Source organism: Blennius ocellaris, assembly GCF_963422515.1.
Source record: "Blennius ocellaris genome assembly, chromosome: 14".
NCBI classification, from domain to species: Eukaryota; Metazoa; Chordata; class Actinopteri; order Blenniiformes; family Blenniidae; genus Blennius; species Blennius ocellaris.
Window position 1 is genome coordinate 147,558 of NC_137663.1, and position 17,443 is coordinate 165,000.

General features: G+C 43.3%; 1 protein-coding gene across 1 annotated transcript in view; it reads right to left on the reverse strand.

The window, feature by feature from the left end:
* Window positions 1–235: 235 nt before the first annotated feature.
* LOC308139118 (zona pellucida-like domain-containing protein 1) overlaps window positions 236–17,443 on the reverse strand; it is a gene marked incomplete at its 3' end in the record, with an annotated part of 33,342 nt that continues 16,134 nt past the window's right edge. The window contains exons 6-10 of the mRNA XM_080508463.1: window positions 12,452–12,532; window positions 12,184–12,355; window positions 7,597–7,699; window positions 4,611–4,640; window positions 236–411 (exon numbers count right to left, since the gene is read on the reverse strand). Coding sequence (XP_080364589.1) covers window positions 236–411; window positions 4,611–4,640; window positions 7,597–7,699; window positions 12,184–12,355; window positions 12,452–12,532 — 562 coding nt within the window. The remainder of the gene's footprint in view (window positions 412–4,610; window positions 4,641–7,596; window positions 7,700–12,183; window positions 12,356–12,451; window positions 12,533–17,443) is intronic.

Consider the following 17,443-nt stretch of genomic DNA (forward strand, 5'->3'; position numbering starts at 1 on the left):
CATGCCCTGTGCTGAATGCTGTTTATCTGAGGTATTGAATTCAGTTGTGAGGGTTAAAGCTGTGTGGAAACCCCAAGCCCCAGACACACACGAAGTCCAGCATTAACCTTTACACTCGAGATGGTTGTTGATACCATTTAACAGTTTGTAAATGAACACACACTACATGCACAAACAGTACATCACATGCCCCCCCCCCCCCCCTTCAGAGCTCTGAAGCCACAGAGCTCAGGTCTCAGCTGAAGGCGGGGTTTCGGACACCAGACGGCAAGCTGATGGAGACACTCTTTCCTTTGAGGAGGGTGAGAGAGAAGACGAAGAAGCAGATGCTCATGACACCCAGAATGATGACGCCTGAGATGAGGGCACTTGTTACCGTGTTCATCTGAAAGACTGGAGGTTTCAGTTGGGCTGAATTTACAGAAGAAGGAAACACAACAACAGATTATGACTTCACAATACCAGCTCAAACAGCAGCTCAGTCTGGCTCAGTGCTGTGAGACTCAGCTCAGTTTTGGTGTCAGTCATAGCTCAATGACACTGAAACACTAATTATATTTATTCCTATTAGTAACTATTCAGAGTTAAGAGGTAGAGCTCAAGTTCCAATTTCTAACTCATTTGTCAGTCATGTTTTTTATTGATTTTAACAGGGTTTTTTTCACATTGTTGCTTCCCGCTGAAGCAGCAAACTATGAATGAACACATAAGGTAAACAAAAAGGTGAAAACGTGCATGAGATTCCTGACAGTAGCCTTTGCTTTGATTGGTGCTCTGTGAACTCTCCACCTCCTCTGGATGGGCTTCATTAGTCTGGAATGGTTTTCCAACAGTCTTGAAGGAGTTCCAGACATGCTGAGCTCTTGTTGGCGGTCTCCTTCACTCTGCCTCCATCTCATCCCAAAGCCTCTAGATGGGATTCCTGCCCACTAGCTGTGAAGCCAGGTCATGTGGAAGCCCTCCATCAACCTCCTCCTTGGTCCAGCAGCCTCCATACTGTCCCATTGAAAGCACACTAACTGGGATGGCATGTGGATCGAGGACGCGCTCATCGCCATGCTGGCCTAGTGAGCCTTCAGTTTTAAAGAAATCAGCAGTGTCAGCAGCCGAGCCACACACACCATCATACCTCCTCCTCCTGCTCCCAGCTGGGCACAGATTTCTCAATGTTCTGCCAGCTCTTCAACAGATTGGTTGACAGCAGCTGTGGGTGACCATTGGACAAGGACTAAATATCAAATGGATGCCTGTGCATGATCTTCATCATTCCATGGGACCAGAGAAACACAGAGGAAATCTCTTCTTTTATGCTTTACAGGCTGTGATTCCATGGTACAGGGAAGAAATCAGCATGGCAAACCTGGAATTTATGTCCTGAGGCTTCTTATGTCTTCACCAAACTGGGCCGGTGCCCACCAACAGTTGGTGATGATGATCTGGAGACCCTGGAGAAGTTTGTGGTGACGTGATATGACAGGATGACTGTGTCACCAACCTGGGGGTCAAGTTCGACCCTGATTTAAAATTTGAGAAGCAGATCTGTTCTGTAGTGCAAAAAAGTTTTTATCAACTACGCCAAATTGCCAAATTGAGGCCTATTTTATCAAGGCCTGACCTGGAGAAACTAATCCATGCTTTCATCACCACTCGTCTGGACTACTGCAACTCCCTGTATGTAGGCATTAGCCAGGCCTCCCTTTCTCCACTGCAGCTTGTGCAGAACTCTGCTGCGCGTCTGCTAACACAGACCCCTAGGCGTGAGCACATCTCCCCCATCCTGGCCTCCCTCCACTGGCTCCCTGTGCACCACAGAATTAATTTTAAGCTTTTGTTATTTGTTTTTAAATGTTTTAACAATCTGGCTCCCCATTATCTCTCAGACCTGCTTCAACCTAGTAAGGTTGAAGCAGGTCTGAGAGATAATGGGGAGCCAGATTGTAGCCCACCAAGATCCCTGAGATCAGCTGATCAGCTGCTGCTGACAGTCCCTAAGACGAGGCTGAAGCTCAGAGGAGACAGATCATTTGCCGCCGCTGCTCCGAAACTCTGGAATGAGCTGCCTATCAACATCAGGCAGGCTTCCTCGCTCCCTGTTTTCAAATCCCTTTTAAAAACCCACTTTTATTCTTTGGCTTTTAGTACACCTTGATTTATTTTCATCTTGTTTGATATCATATAACTTGTAGTAAGCTTGTTTGTTTGTTTGTTTTACATGTTTTCTATGTTTTATGCCTTGTCTCTTCTGTGCTTTTGAATTAACTTTTGATTTATTTTATTTATTTTATTTGATGTTTTTGATGTACAGCACTTTGGTTACCTTTTGGGTTTTTTTAAATGTGCTTTAGAAATAAAGATTGATTGATTGGTTGATTGAAGCCACACCACAGGCTAGCTTACTGCAGCAAGACTCAATGTGGAAATGGGCAGGTTATATGCCAGAATGGCGGCCAGTGTGGAAAATGGAAGCCATCATGGATTTCACATGGCCAGAATACTTTTTTTTTTAAGTTGCCGCTAAGGAGTATGTGTACCTAGTTTGGTGCTTGTATCACATTTTGAATGATCGTTTCACATACGTATCTGGTGCACTAAATGTGAATTCTAACAGTGAAATAGAGCTGTCTGCTGTGAAGCAACCTTACTTCTGCACAGTACAACTAATTGTCCCAACCACGATAAGAAGCCCAGAAATTCACGAACAATAACCCTGACAAGGCAAGTGAAGTGAAAACCGGGAGCGGCGAGCTGCCATATTGTTGTGCCAGAGAGCAGTGGGCTGCCATATTGTGGTGCCAGAGAGCAGTGAGCTGCCATATTGTGGTGCCAGAGAGCAGTGAGCTGCCATATTGTGGTGCCAGAGAGCAGTGGGCTGCCATATTGTGGTGCCAGAGAGCAGTGAGCTGCCATATTGTGGTGCCAGAGAGCAGTGGGCTGCCATATTGTGGTGCCAGAGAGCAGTGAGCTGCCATATTGTGGTGCCAGAGAGCAGTGAGCTGCCATATTGTGGTGCCAGAGAGCAGTGGGCTGCCATATTGTGGTGCCAGAGAGCAGTGAGCTGCCATATTGTGGTGCCAGAGAGCAGTGGGCTGCCATATTGTGGTGCCAGAGAGCAGTGAGCTGCCATATTGTGGTGCCAGAGAGCAGTGGGCTGCCATATTGTGGTGCCAGAGAGCAGTGGGCTGCCATATTGTGGTGCCAGAGAGCAGTGAGCTGTCATATTGTGGTGCCAGAGAGCAGTGGGCTGCCATATTGTGGTGCCAGAGAGCAGTGAGCTGCCATATTGTGTTGCCAGAGAGCAGTGGGCTGCCATATTGTGGTGCCAGAGAGCAGAGGGCTGCCATATTGTGGTGCCAGAGAGCAGTGGGCTGCCATATTGTGGTGCCAGAGAGCAGTGGGCTGCCATATTGTGGTGCCAGAGAGCAGTGAGCTGCCATATTGTGGTGCCAGAGAGCAGTGGGCTGCCATATTGTGGTGCCAGAGAGCAGTGGGCTGCCATATTGTGGTGCCAGAGAGCAGTGGGCTGCCATATTGTGGTGCCAGAGAGCAGTGAGCTGCCATATTGTGGTGCCAGAGAGCAGAGGGCTGCCATATTGTTGCAGTGGACTGCCATATTGTGGCACCGGGGAGCGGTGAGGTCAAGGGTCTTGTTCAGAGACCCACAGAGGTGACTTGTTCTCTGTGTCAAGTCAATTCACCTTCATTTCTAGAGCACTTTCCAAACAGCTGTGGCTGAAGCCAAAGTGCTTCACATAATAGACAAATATAATTAAAATAAAAGAGTAGGTAATAAAGTAATACAAAACAAGCAATAAGATTGACAACAATAAAACCAGGCACAGGGTCCAAGACGTGGTCAAAAGTCAAGGAATAAAATGGGTCTTAAGAGTAGTTTTAAAAGTGGACAGTGATGAGGAGAGGGGAATTGTCTCACAGGCAGTAGTAGCTCATTCCACAATATTCAAGTAACAAACCTAAATGTTACTTTTGGCTGAGTTTAGTTTTATTCCACACAAGTAACAAGTAAAGATGTATTCTTATCATCTGAAGATTGTAGGTATTCTTCAGATTAGCTGTATGACATTTGTTCAATGTGACTTATTATATGAAAAGTGTTCTGCTCATGAAGATCTACTGACTTATTCATCGATCGATGAAACCATGTGTTCTCTGCTTTGTCTGTGTAACTGAGAGACTCTGTTCTGGTCTGAACCAGCTTCATTTGTGCGGAAGCAGGTGGAGCATCGTAAAAAATCATGAATGAATCCTTCAAAGTTGCCAGTCCTGTTTCCACAGTTGTACTATGAAGCGAGGAAGCTTTTTCTAGTCCTAGTAATATATATGTGTCTCTAATGTAGTAGTAGAGTTGTTCTCATTCTGTTCTCATTCTTCCTTAAAGAGGAACCTCATGAGAGCCAGAATGTCTACATTCCCTCTGTGTGTTGAGCTGACGGCACCACCACTATTCAACACTTTGGAAAGGAAAATGCAGCCTTTAGTCGACAGACACCCATGATTTTAGGTTACAAATGGTGCGACATGTTTCAGGTAAAACAAATAAAGTGAAGATAATCAAAGTCCCTCCACATCAGGCACAGAAGGAGAAGACTCACCCAGCTGGGAGTTGTTGGTTGGCGTTTCATCTAAAAGAACAGAACACAAAGCAAAGAGCACAGTGGTAATATTGACCAAAACTACAGATTATGTTGAATTTATTCACTTTAACTTATTCAATTGAGTTTTATAGAAAGACACTTTAATCAGTGTTAGGGTTAAGGTGATTTCTCTTGTTTGGTCCATTTTAGCCATTGTACATTCTTTGTCTATTTATTTTTTCTCCACAAATCAAACATACAAAACAAGTAAATGAATTTGTCCACATTCAATGAAACACATTTTTTTTCTGTGGCATTTCTTTATTTTGATTGCTTGCTTGCTTGCTTGATTGATTGGTTGATTGGTTGATTGATTGGTTGATTGATTGGTTGATTGAGGGGAGCTGTGCAACTTTAAACAAGGCACACAATTTAAGTGTCAGATTTGTGTCTTTGAACTGTGAAATAAGAGACAATATAAAATACTTCCAGTTAATATTAAAGGTCCCATATTATACTAAATCGACTTTTCTGTGCTTTAAACATGATACAAGTGCTATTTGGGGTTCATATACATCCCCAAAGTGTTTTTTTCATTGATTCCCTCAAGCTTGAGTTCACAGAGATCTTTCACTGTTCTAACTGGTGGAGAACTCAACGCGTTGATTCAAGTTGATGACGGGGCACCACCTTGCTGACTCAGCACAGAGCTGGAGAAGCCCCGCCTCCAGGAAGATTGACATGAGGAGAAACCAAACAAGACCCTAACCACGAATGTGCCAAGGAGCCTCTTCTCTGTGCTCTCTCAGTCTCTGCTGCTTCACATTGAACGCTGCTGTTTTCACCATCATGTCCACTTGGAGAAAATGTGTTTTCAGGTGCAAGTATGGTTCCACACTATTTGTCTTGCCGAAAGAAGAAGCACAGCGACGAATGTGGCTGGACTTTTTTTCTTTTCCGCAAAGAATCTGTTTGTTTGCGAGCGACTCTTCACCAAAGAAGCTTCCAGAACTACGGTACTTTGAAACTGGACTTACTCAGAAGCTCATCTTGAAACCTGCTGCTATTCCCACAATAAAAGACTAACGAGGGCCAAGATCTGTAAGTACATTAGTACCAAGCGAGCGTGAGCTGCTGGCTACGTCACAGAGGAGGTGGAGGAAGCAGCTGTGAGCTGGGCTGCAGTCTCCGTGAGGGTGGAGGAGGCAGAGGAGCTGAGAACCACCCGTTTCATGAGAGGTGACGTCACCTCAGTCCAAGAAATAACTATAATTTCACAAGTTTTGACTGTTGTATACTGTATCACCCAAATTATTGTCCCACATGAGCATAGGATGGACTGTGAAACATGAAATATAGTGAAATATGGGTCCTTTAAAGCTACAAGCAGCGTTGATCAGGACCTCCCACTCTGGTCTCAGGCCTGTTGGAGTCGGTCCAATCATGGCCTTTGGTTCAATCATGACCTCTGGTCAATCATGGTTTCTGGTCCATTTAAATATTGATCAAATTAAAATTTTGAAGGTTTTAACAAAAAATTACTTTTATTTCAAAAATATAGGGTCTTTTATATTGAAAGCCAACTAAGATCTATTTTAGCTCATCCCTAAATATCAATTTTTAAGCTTTTTGGTGTAATTTTTGAAAAGGGTTACAAGGGTAAACAAGCACATTTATTTTGAAGGAGTTTTGGGCATTTTATTTGGAAGGACATGCAGGTTAAGTGGTCAGTTTGATTAACGTGGTATTGTGCAATCCTGGGTGTCATGATGCAACAGTGTTTTGACACCTGCAGTTGGTGATGTTGGCGATGACTTTATCCAAATATTTTTGAAACAAGTCCTCTGAATACACAGTTTTTGGGCATAACCTTAACATTTCTTGAGAGGAATATTTGTTCTCTTTCAGTCTGTGTGGGTTTGGAAGCAGTCAGACACTCGTAGGCACTGTTTGACACAGATGAACGATTTTGCTCTATCTGACTCAATGATAAATGTTACTGATCAATGATAAATACAGCTCCTCTGTATTGACTATCACTTCTCAGTAGGGACTCCAGCTCCTCTGCAGTGACTCTACAGCTCCTCTTTAGGAACTCCAGCTCCTCTCTTGTGAGTCTTGCTCCTCTGTAGTGACTCTACAGCTCCATTATAGTGACTCTAGTACCTCTGTAGTGACTCTTGCTCCTCTGTAATTACTCTAGCTCATCTGTGGTGACTTTAGCTCCTCTGTAGTGACTCCAGCTTCTATGTGGTGACAACAGCCCATTTGTAATGACTCCAGCTCCTCTATAGGGATTCCAGCTCCTCTATAGGGATTCCAGCTCCTCTCTATTGACTGCAGCTCAACTGCAGTGACTCTACAGCTCCTCTATAGTGACTCTAGTTGCTATGTGGTGACTCTTTCTTATCATTTTAATAGACAACTTTTACTAAAATTGATTAAAGCACCAGAATTTAAAGTTTGAAAAATAACAGAAATGTTTACTGATGGTCAAAATGAAATTAGTGCTGTACACAGCTCTATACTTTAATTAGTTTACAGTAAATATGAATTGCTTGGACACAAAAAGGGTGCTCTGTCCATCTCTATAAAAGACACTTTCTTTGTAGGACAAATATGTTTCAGTGTTTATGTTTGTGTTTACGTTTATCTTTATGTTTGTTTTCATGTTTGTGTTTGTCAGTGTGACTGAAAGAGGAATGCTTATGAATATGAAGCATTACCAGTTGATGCTGTTGGATGAAGAGTGAAATAAGAAGCTCTTTTCACTTCTTACAATGGAAATCTGAGTCCAGAGGAGTTGTGCCTCACCAGCCAGGAACCTCACCTCACCTAACTTCACTGGTTCTATATAATGTGTCTGTTGTAATGAGATAAAATGAGGTGCTTGGCCTTGGATGGAGATGCAGCTCCACATGCATTAGACTACAGATCATCAGTATCATTAGCAGTTTTCTGGGACTGCTGTCAGGAAAAAGAGATGACGTCAATCAATCTTTACCACTGCGAGTGATGATAGGCCCAGCAGTCAGGACTGCATTTCCAGACGCAGGATTGGTTTCTTCGCCCTCAGCGACGTCCCTCCTTCTCCTACTGCCACAGATCTATAGAGAGGAAGTTATCATGAAGACACAGACTGCAGTTTGACATGATGCATTAGATCTGAGTCATTCCTATGATGGACTCTAAATGGATTCTCACTCAACCATGAGACGATAACCTGAAACACTCCGGCAAAACTCAGTTCCACTGAATAGAAATGGGTGTCCTCATCAGATCATCACATTGCTGACATTTTATTTCACCAGCAGAGAAGATGTACAGACCAGGATCATGATCATTAACTACAATCTGCTGCAGTGCCACTATCATACTGGAATACTTTTAAACCTTACTGAAAAGCAGTGGTGGGCCATCAGGGCCTTCTAGGGTTCTCTGCAAAACGAAGAAAAAGAACTGAATCACAGATTGAATTTGATTATATTATGTCCATGAATACTTGTTAAATAATTCCAAATGGTCTGTCTGCTTCTTCTCAGAGCTTCTCCCCTTCCATATACAGCTTTTAGCCAATCCCATTTCAGCCATAACCTGTTGCCGATTAAAGAAATCTGCCTTAAGGCCTTCACATGCTCTCCGCAAGGCTCGTCTGCAGACCTTGCGCAGGTCGCGGGTGAGCACATGATTGTATTCAAGCTCCACTCTGAGCTCACTTCTGTGTGTGTTCCATAATGTAACGTAACTATCCAAAAAATATATCCACTTCTGCTGCTTGACGTTCTCCACCTTTCCTGAAGCAGTTTAGGTATAATTTCAGGAGTTCCAAGCCGTCTGGCTACCTTTATTTGCTTTTAATTTGTGATTGTACAGAAGGGGAGACGGAGGATTGTATGCACATTTGGCAATGCACGTGCAGTGCGGTCACAATTTTAACTATTTTTGGAAGTACTGGGCAGGAAAAAAAGAGTGTTTTTCTTCTCCCAGTCAGTGGTGGGAGGTGGGGAAGGGCCATATCAGAAGTTTCGGCCAGCAGTACACCTACTTTTCCACAGCCAGGATTCGAGGAGCTGTTGAAGAGTTGGAAACAGAAATTAGTGGACTGCAGAATGTTTCTGACCATGACACTGGTTTGCTGCTCTCTAAGCCGCAACAATTGAAGTCCTTTCTTCAGGAGAGAGCCAAAGGGGTCTTGGTCCGAGCCAGGCTCAGGGACATAGATGCTCCTACCTCCTTCATCTTTACTTTGGAGAGATCGGAGGCTCAGGGGAGGCAGATGGTGTGTCTCCGACTGCCTGATGGGCGGCTGACTTCTGACCCAGCTGAGATGAGGAGGCATGCTGTGGCCTTCTACGCAGACCTGTTTGGAGCAGAGGACTGTGACGGGGATGCTGCTGCTGAGCTGCTGCAGGATCTGCCTCAGCTGAGTCCAGAGGACCGTCAGGTGCTGAGCTCAGGCCTCTCTTTGGAGGAACTGAGTGCTGCAGTGTCACAGATGGCCTCTGGGAAGTCTCCAGGCCTCGATGGACTCCCCCTAGAGTTCTATAAACATTTCTGGAGCCTGCTCAGATGGGACCTGCTGGACATTTATAGAGATTCTTTTAAGAGTGGGACTCTTCCTGCCGCTGTGTAGTGATCTCCCTGCTGCCTAAGAAGGGGGATGTGACCCTGCTGAAGAACTGGAGACCTGTAGCTCTTCTATGCACGGACTATAAAATTTTGTCTAAAAAACTAAAAGTTTTTATTGACTTATTAATTAGCAGCGAACAATCTTACTGTGTCCCCGACAGGTCAATACATGATAATTTGTTTTTAATGAGAGACATTTTTGAGTGCTGCAAATTGTACAACTTGAACACCGCCATTATTTCCATTGACTAAGAGAAAGCTTTTGATCGTGTTGATCACTCTTTTTTATTTTCAACACTGCAGGCTTTTGGGGTTGGACAAACGTTTGTGGCTTGGATAAAGTTGTTGTACAGCCAAGCATCATGTGTGATTAAGGTGGGGGGAGGGCTAAGCTGTCCTGTAGCTGTCCATAGAGGCATCCGGCAGGGTTGTCCCATATCAGGCCAGCTGTGCATTATGGCTGATGAGCCACTGCTGTGCAGACTGAAGAACCAGCTGATGGGTCTGTGTCTGCCGACGTTAGCTGCTGAGTCCAAGGTGGTTGTGTCGGCTTACCCGGATGACATAAATGTTTTTGTAGAGGGACAGGAGGATGTGCTTGCTTTGCAGGACAGTTTAGCCCTGTATGAGAAAGCCTCTTCAGCCAGAGTGAACTGGGGGAAGAGTGAGGCGTGTTTGGTGGGACGCTGGTGTCTTCAGGACAGTCCTGACCTCCCTGGAAGCCTCAAGTGGGGGACCACAGGCATAAAAGCCTTGGGTCTGTGGCTGGGAAATGAGGACAGGGAGAAACAAAACTGTGAGGGAGTGCTGGATCAGGTGCAGGCTAGGTTGTCTAAATGGAAATGGTGCTACCACAGTTGTCCTACAGGGGAAGAACTCTCATAGCCAACAATCTGGTCGCCTCGTCTCTGTGGCACAAACTCAAAGTCCTGGTCCCTCCACCGGGCCTCCTGGAAAGACTGCAGAAAGTCCTGATGGATTTTTTTTGGACTGGCTGACAATGGGTGCGAGTGTTGCTCCTGTATCTCCCTGTGGCAGAGGGGGGACAGGGCCTCATAGACACCATCTCCAGAACTGTGGCCTTCAGACTGCAGGCTTTACAGAGGCTCCTTTACGGCTCGTCCGTCTGGACGCCACTGGTACAGCTGTTACTGAGGAAGGCTGGGAGACTCGGTCTTGATAAACAATTATTTCTGACAAACACAGCTGAAGGTGACCTTTCTGGACTGACTCCTTTCTACATGTAGATGATGGAGGCATGGAGGACTCTGGACATCTCCCGTCCAGACGCCAAGCCTGGGCCGTGGGTCTTTGAAGAACCTCTGCTCCATAACTGCCTGATCCCCACCGCAGCCTTCTCCTCAGACACCTTGAGAAGCCAGCTCATCCATACAGGGATCACAAAGGTTGGCCATCTGGCTCGGACATCCACGCAGCAGCTGACGGAAATGATGGGGTTCGGTCCAGCAGAGTGGTCCAGCGCCTGGTGGAAGAGGTGTGGCGGTCTTTTCCTGCTCCTCTTCGTTCCTTTGTGCAGGACAAGAGTCGTGCTGACCAGTGGAGCAGAAGAGAAGACTATGTTTTCCCCTCCCTGAAGGTTCGTCCTGCTGTGGGAGAATGGGAGGAAGAGGAGGGGAAACTACTGACCATTACTTTTTTTTTTTTTTTTTTACGACTCCCAGACTGGGGCTCTTCCAATCCTGCCCTGGGAAGGAGCTGTACAGTAGCTGTGTGAAGGTCCTGAATCTGCAGTCACTGGCTGGAGTGAGGGAGTCGAGGTGGACTGATTTGCTTGGTGGGGATTCTTCCCCTAGGGGGAGCTGGCGGGTCCTGTACAAACCCCCCATGGAAAAGCAGATGGGTGACATCCAGTGGAGGGTGATACATGGAGCGGTAGCTACCAACAGATACAGAGCCCACCAGGATCCACGCACTGAGGAGAACTGCTCTTTTTGTCCAGAGCCTGAAACTGTAGAACATCTGGTGGTGTCCTGTCACAGGTCGACCAGTCTTTATACGCTTCTACAAAGGCTGGTGGAGGCTCTGGGAGAGGCTTTTTCTGTCCACCTTTTTGTTTTTGGTCCAAAGTATATCAAACAAATAAAAGCAACTTTGATATTATTAAATTTCATCTTTGCATGTGCAAAACTTTCCATTTGGCGAAGCAGGAAGAACCTGGTCTCAGGTGTTGGTTTTACTGATCCTCTGCATGTTTTTAAAGGTCTGGTCACTGCTCGTCTGAGGTTGGAACACAGTTTTTACAAACTCACATAAAAATTGACCGGTTTTATTTCAGTGTGGGGAATCAGGCAGGTCCGGTGCTCCCTTGGTGAGGGAGACTGTCTTATCATGAACGTTTAATATTCTATGTGATCTTGTATTGATTTTATAGCCCTTCACAGTGTGTGACCTGTTTGTGGTTTGACGCTGTGTCTGCAAACCATTGTTTTCCTCTGTGAGGAGGGATAAACATGGATTTCATTGATTTTTGTGTTTGTTAAATAAAGGTTTTTTTCAAGTCAAGTCTTCCTCTTCTTCTTCTTCTCCTCCTTCTCAATGCAACCAACCACAGTTAGCAGGAGGTGCTAACAGCTTCTCTCCATCCTGGACAACAACCAAACTCCTTCAGAGATGTTAAGGATCTGGTAACTACTGGGCATTAACATAATGATTAATTAAACCTGATGCTCTGCACAGAATTGTTAAACTTTTATGAAGATGTGTTGATTCCATTACAGTGATTGAGTTCTATTGATTATGATATTAGATTGTATTACAGTGATTGAGTTTATTAGTGAGTTCTGTGTGTGTGTGTGTGTGTGTGTGTGTGTGTGTGTGTGTGTGTGTGTGTGTGTGTGTGTGTGTGTGTGTGTGTGAGTGTGTGTGTGTGTGTGTGTGTGTGTGTGTGTGTGTGTGTGTGTGTGTGTGTGTGTTGTGTGTGTGTGTGTGTGTGTGTGCTCACTGGCATAAGCATGGGGCAGTCGTCTGCTCGGCACAGTTTTGTGACGCAGTGGAGGAAAACTGTAGACATCTTCTGGTTCTTGTGCTTCACAAATCGAAACACCTCGAAGGCGAATCGGCCCATTTGGCTCTTTCCATTCTCAAAGACGGTTGTCTGGGGATCCTTTTCACAGCTTCTCAAGGAAGAAAGAATGAGAGAATGAATGGAAAGTAATGTGCAGAGAGCCTAATATGAAGTAATGAGCAACACGTATTTACAGTGGAGATACCTAAAGAAAAGGTCATAGCGGAGGTCATCATTGGGATTTCCAGAGGGCGTAGTGTAACAGTAGTCCATCAAAACATTCCACCTGTTCAGGTTAGAAAAGAAATGAGTGCAGAGCTCTTGGAGTACAAACATGGAGATTCTCTTTAATTTACTGTTGTCAAAGTGAGTTAGATCACAAGTTACTTTTGTAGTATAATTCAGCAGCTGCCAATAACACCCCCTACCATCTCAACATAAAAATGACAGCCACTTTTCCTAAAAATCTCCACGTCTCCCCCACTTACTCAGTCTGTACCAAATACCATGGTACACAATGATGGTGATGTCAATACATCTTTTTATTATTAAAATTACAAAAATGAACAGTGTTCGTAAGCAGTATTAGTAAACCATGTTTGTGAACAATTTTAGTGAACACTGTTAGAGAGCAGTATGAGTGAACAATATTAGTGGATATCACTAGTGAATAATGTTAGTGAACAGTACTAGTGAGCAGTGTTAGCTTGCAATGTTCGTGAACAGTACTCGTGAAAAATGTTAGTCAATAGTGCAAGTGAACAATGTTAGTGAGCAGCATTAGTGAACGATGCTAGTGAACAGTACTCGTGAAGAATGTTAGTGAACAGAACTATTGAACAATGTTTGTGAACAGTACCACTGAACAATATTAGTCAACAGTACTAGTGAACAGTGTTACTGAGCAGTATTAGTGAAAAATGTAAGTCAACAGTATTAGTGAACAACGTTTGATAACAGTGCTAATGAACAGTATTAGTGAACAGTGTTCTTGAACAGCATTAATGAACCATGTTAGTGAACAGTACTAGTGAACAGTTTTAGTGAAAAATACTCATGAACAATGTTAGTGACCAATGCTAGGGAACAGGGTTAGCGAACAATGTTCATGAACAGAGTTCATGAACAGAGTTCATGAACAGTACTAGTGAAAAGTTTTAGTGAACAGTACAAGTGAACAATGTTAGTGAACAGTACTATTGAACAATGTTAGTGAACAATGTTAGTGAACAGTACTATTGAACAATGTTAGTGAACAATGTTAGTGAACAGTACTATTGAACAATGTTCGTGAACAATGTTAGTGAGCAGCATCAGTGAACAATGTTAGTGAACATTACTAGTGAACCATTTTAGTGAACAATGTTAGCAGGCAGTATCAGTGATCAATGTTAGTGAACATTACTCGTGAACAGTGTTAGTGAACAGTACTAGTGAACAATGTTTGCGGACAGTTTTAGTGAACAGAACTACTAATGAGCAATGTTAGTGAAAAGTAAAAGTGACCAATGTTAGTGAATAGTGTTAGGAAACAATGTTCATGAACAGTGTTCATGAACAGTAATAATGAAAAATTTCAGTGAACAGTACTATTGAACAACGTTAGTGAGCAGTATTAGTGAACAATGTTAGTGACCAGTACTAGTGAACAATGTTAGTGAACAGTGTTAGTGAACAGAACTACTAATGAACAATGTTAGTGAAAAGTAAAAGTGACCAATGTTAGTGACCAATGTTAGTGAATAGTGTTTGCGAACAATGTTCATGAACACTGTTCATGAAATGTACTAGTGAAAATCTTTTGTGAACAGTACGAGTGAACAATGTTAATGAACAATGTTAGGGAGCAGTGTTAGTGAAAAGTACAAGTGAACAGTGTTAATGAACAGTACTAGTGAACAGTGTTAATGAACAGTACTAGTGAACAATGTTAGTGAACAGTGTTAGTGAACAGTACTAGTTAACAATGTTAGTGAACAGTGTTCGTGAACAGTAGTAGTGAACAATGTTAGTGAACAGTAAAAGTGAACAATGTTAGTGAACAATGTTAGTGAATAGTGTTAGCGAACAATGTTCATGAATACTGTTCAACAACAATGTTCATAAAAACTGTTCATGAACGGTATCAGTGAACAATGTTAGTGAACAGTACTAGTGATTAATTTTAGTGAATAATGTCAGTGAACATTGCTCGTGAACAGTGTTAGTGAACAGTGATAGTGAACAATACTTGTGAACAATGTTCGTGAACAATTTTAGTGATCAGTACTACTGAAGAGTTTTGGGCCTAGAATCCATGCTCTCATTCAAGCAGTACCCCCTCCAAGAGGACAGGCTGCAAGAACAATGGGGAGGTAATAAAACAGCAGGGGGGAGGACAGTGACCTGAGGGCTGCAATCCCCAGGTTGGAAAATCCTGTCATTAGTCAAACTTGACCCGGACACAGCAGGTGTCCAAAATGCAAACTTGGTCAAACTGCCTCCCAAGCAACTGCCCCCTGCTGCTCTTCTCAGTCTCCAACCAACCCAGTGAACAACCCTCCAACGCACTCCATGGACCTGCAGTAAGACCAGGCCATGCCTGCGCTCCCACACCACTGCAAACCTGAAGCTCACTTAAAGCAAAGCAGGGCCCAGCCCAAGGACAGTTCTGTACCACACAATGCAACGGAACCATAAGAGAGTTTTTGTCTGGGCAGCGCTGCTAGATTAGCCTGAAGCTAACCTGCATTTGTGTTTCATGTGCTGCTGATAAGCATCTGTTGTGCACGTGTGTTCACGTGCACCATCACAAGTTCAGGACTCTGGTTTTCTACCTCAGAACAGGAGTTCCAGTGAGCTTTCGCCCACTGGAACTCTGTGTGGAGAACTGAGTGTCCGAACCGAGCCCTGCCAGAATTTTCCTCCTCTTTCCTCCTCTCTCTCTCTCTCTCTCTCTCTCTCTCTCTCTCTCTCTCTCTCTCTCTTTCATTAACCCCTCATGCGCAGGCCCATGCGTATGCACATCTGCCTCCCTCTGGCGTCTGTTCAAGAGCATTACACCCACTCACACTGACCCTCCAAGGTCTGCCGCCGCCCTGTGGTCATTACATCCCCACTCAGACTCCCAAGACACGCACACACACACACACACACACACACACACACACACCCGGCTGTATATAGGTAGTTAGAATCTGTGTTTTATTTGTTTTCATTGTAAATAAATGTAATTTTTGGAATCATACGTGCTGTTTTATTAATGTGCACAAAGGTGAATGAAATGTCGACCTCTTCTGTGTCAAGAACTCCAAAATCCTTCAACCTTTACTCTTTATTCTGGCAATTGTAATTAATTTAACTATTAATTTAAATTCCTAATTAACTGTTTAGTATATCTTATGAGACTGATAGAACTGAATTGGCTATCATTTCCTGTTTAGACAGGTGGAGCTCCGAGGTTCTGATACAGATCAGATTAAATTTCAATAACATAATTAATAACTATCTTTGATAATTATTAATCATTATGGATAGCCAACCACAACATAAATAGTGATCCTTATGAGGTAAGAAATCCCTACAAGAGGTATGGTGTCATGGGTATGACTTTCACCTGGCTGGAACATTACCTCAGCAATTAGATCCAGCATGAGCACATTAATAATGTCGACTCCAATGAAGAGACTATCACACATGGAGTTCTCTATATTGGGGCCCAAGCTATTTATTATGTATATATGCAATACAAGTAATATTGTGGAAAAAGTTAAATGTATATTATATACAGATGATACTTGTCTCTACTGCTCTTGAAAAGACCTGCATGTCCTCAGAGATACTGTAGAAAAAGAGTTCTCGGTATTACAAACCTGGTTTGACCATAACAAACTTTCAATGAACTTGACAAAGACTAAACATGTCATATTTGGAAAATACTTGGGATACAAACAGTCAAACCCATGTTAAAAATAATAATGAACAAATTCAACAAGTGCAGGTATTTAAATGATTGTGAATCACTTTTGCTGAAAAGCTCAGCTGGAAGCCAAACAAATATTTTGAAGACAAAATTGGCTGAACATATTGGCATTATGTGGAAAATTAGATCATTAATAAATAGAAATGCACTCAATTTAATATATAACTCCCTTATTCTTCCCTATGTGAACCATGGGATGGAATTATAGGGAAATAATTCTAAATCAAACATTGAAACTAATTTTTTACTGCAGAAAAGGGGCATTCTAATCATAAATGATACTGATTATAATGCTCCAACAAACCCTCTATTTGCCATATGTAAGACACTAACAATACACGACATTGTCAACTTTAACACACAAACTCTTGTATATAAGGCGCATTGTCATAACCTTCCAACTCATACCCAGGAACTACTCAAACATACCGACAGGCCATATTGGTTCAGGGGTTTTGGACACTTTCTCAAATACATGGCAAGAGGAAATATAAAAAGTTGATGTATTCCCATAAGAGGGGTTACCCTCTAGAACAACCTGGACAATAACTTCAAAACATCAGATACAATCAAAATATTTAAAAGGAAATAAAAGCTCACCACTCTTGAAAAATATAGAGTTCGAAATAGACAAGATTAAAAACAACTGTGTTCCCTCAGAGGACAGTTTTCGTTTGTTCAGTAATTTTGGAGTGGCAAAGAATATGTACGTTTTTGTTGTTTTTGGTTTCTGTCACACCAACTGCAGAAGCTTCATGTTAATTATGTACAGGGTTAGGCAATATAAGTTAAACCTCAGCCTGAACCCTTCAGTCTTCCTGGTTGTGTTCCCTTTCTTTTTATTGTTGCATTTTCTGTTGCTGCATTTTGTATTTGGTAATAAAATAAAATATTTCTACTAAAGCTCCTGAGCAGCAGAACGCATAAAACATGGTGATACTCCTTCCAAGGCCCAGCAATCACTCATTCACCTTCTGACCACCACCAACCACTCACTCTCTCACGACATTCACCTTCTGACCACCACCAACTACTCACTCTCTCACTACATTCACCCTCTGACCACCACCAACCACTCACTCTCTCACTACATTCACTCTCTGACCACCACCAACCACTCACTCTCTCACTACATTCACCCTCTGACCACCACCAACCACTCACTCTCTCACTACATTCACCCTCTGACTACCACCAACCACTCACTCTCTCACTACATTCACCCTCTGACCACCA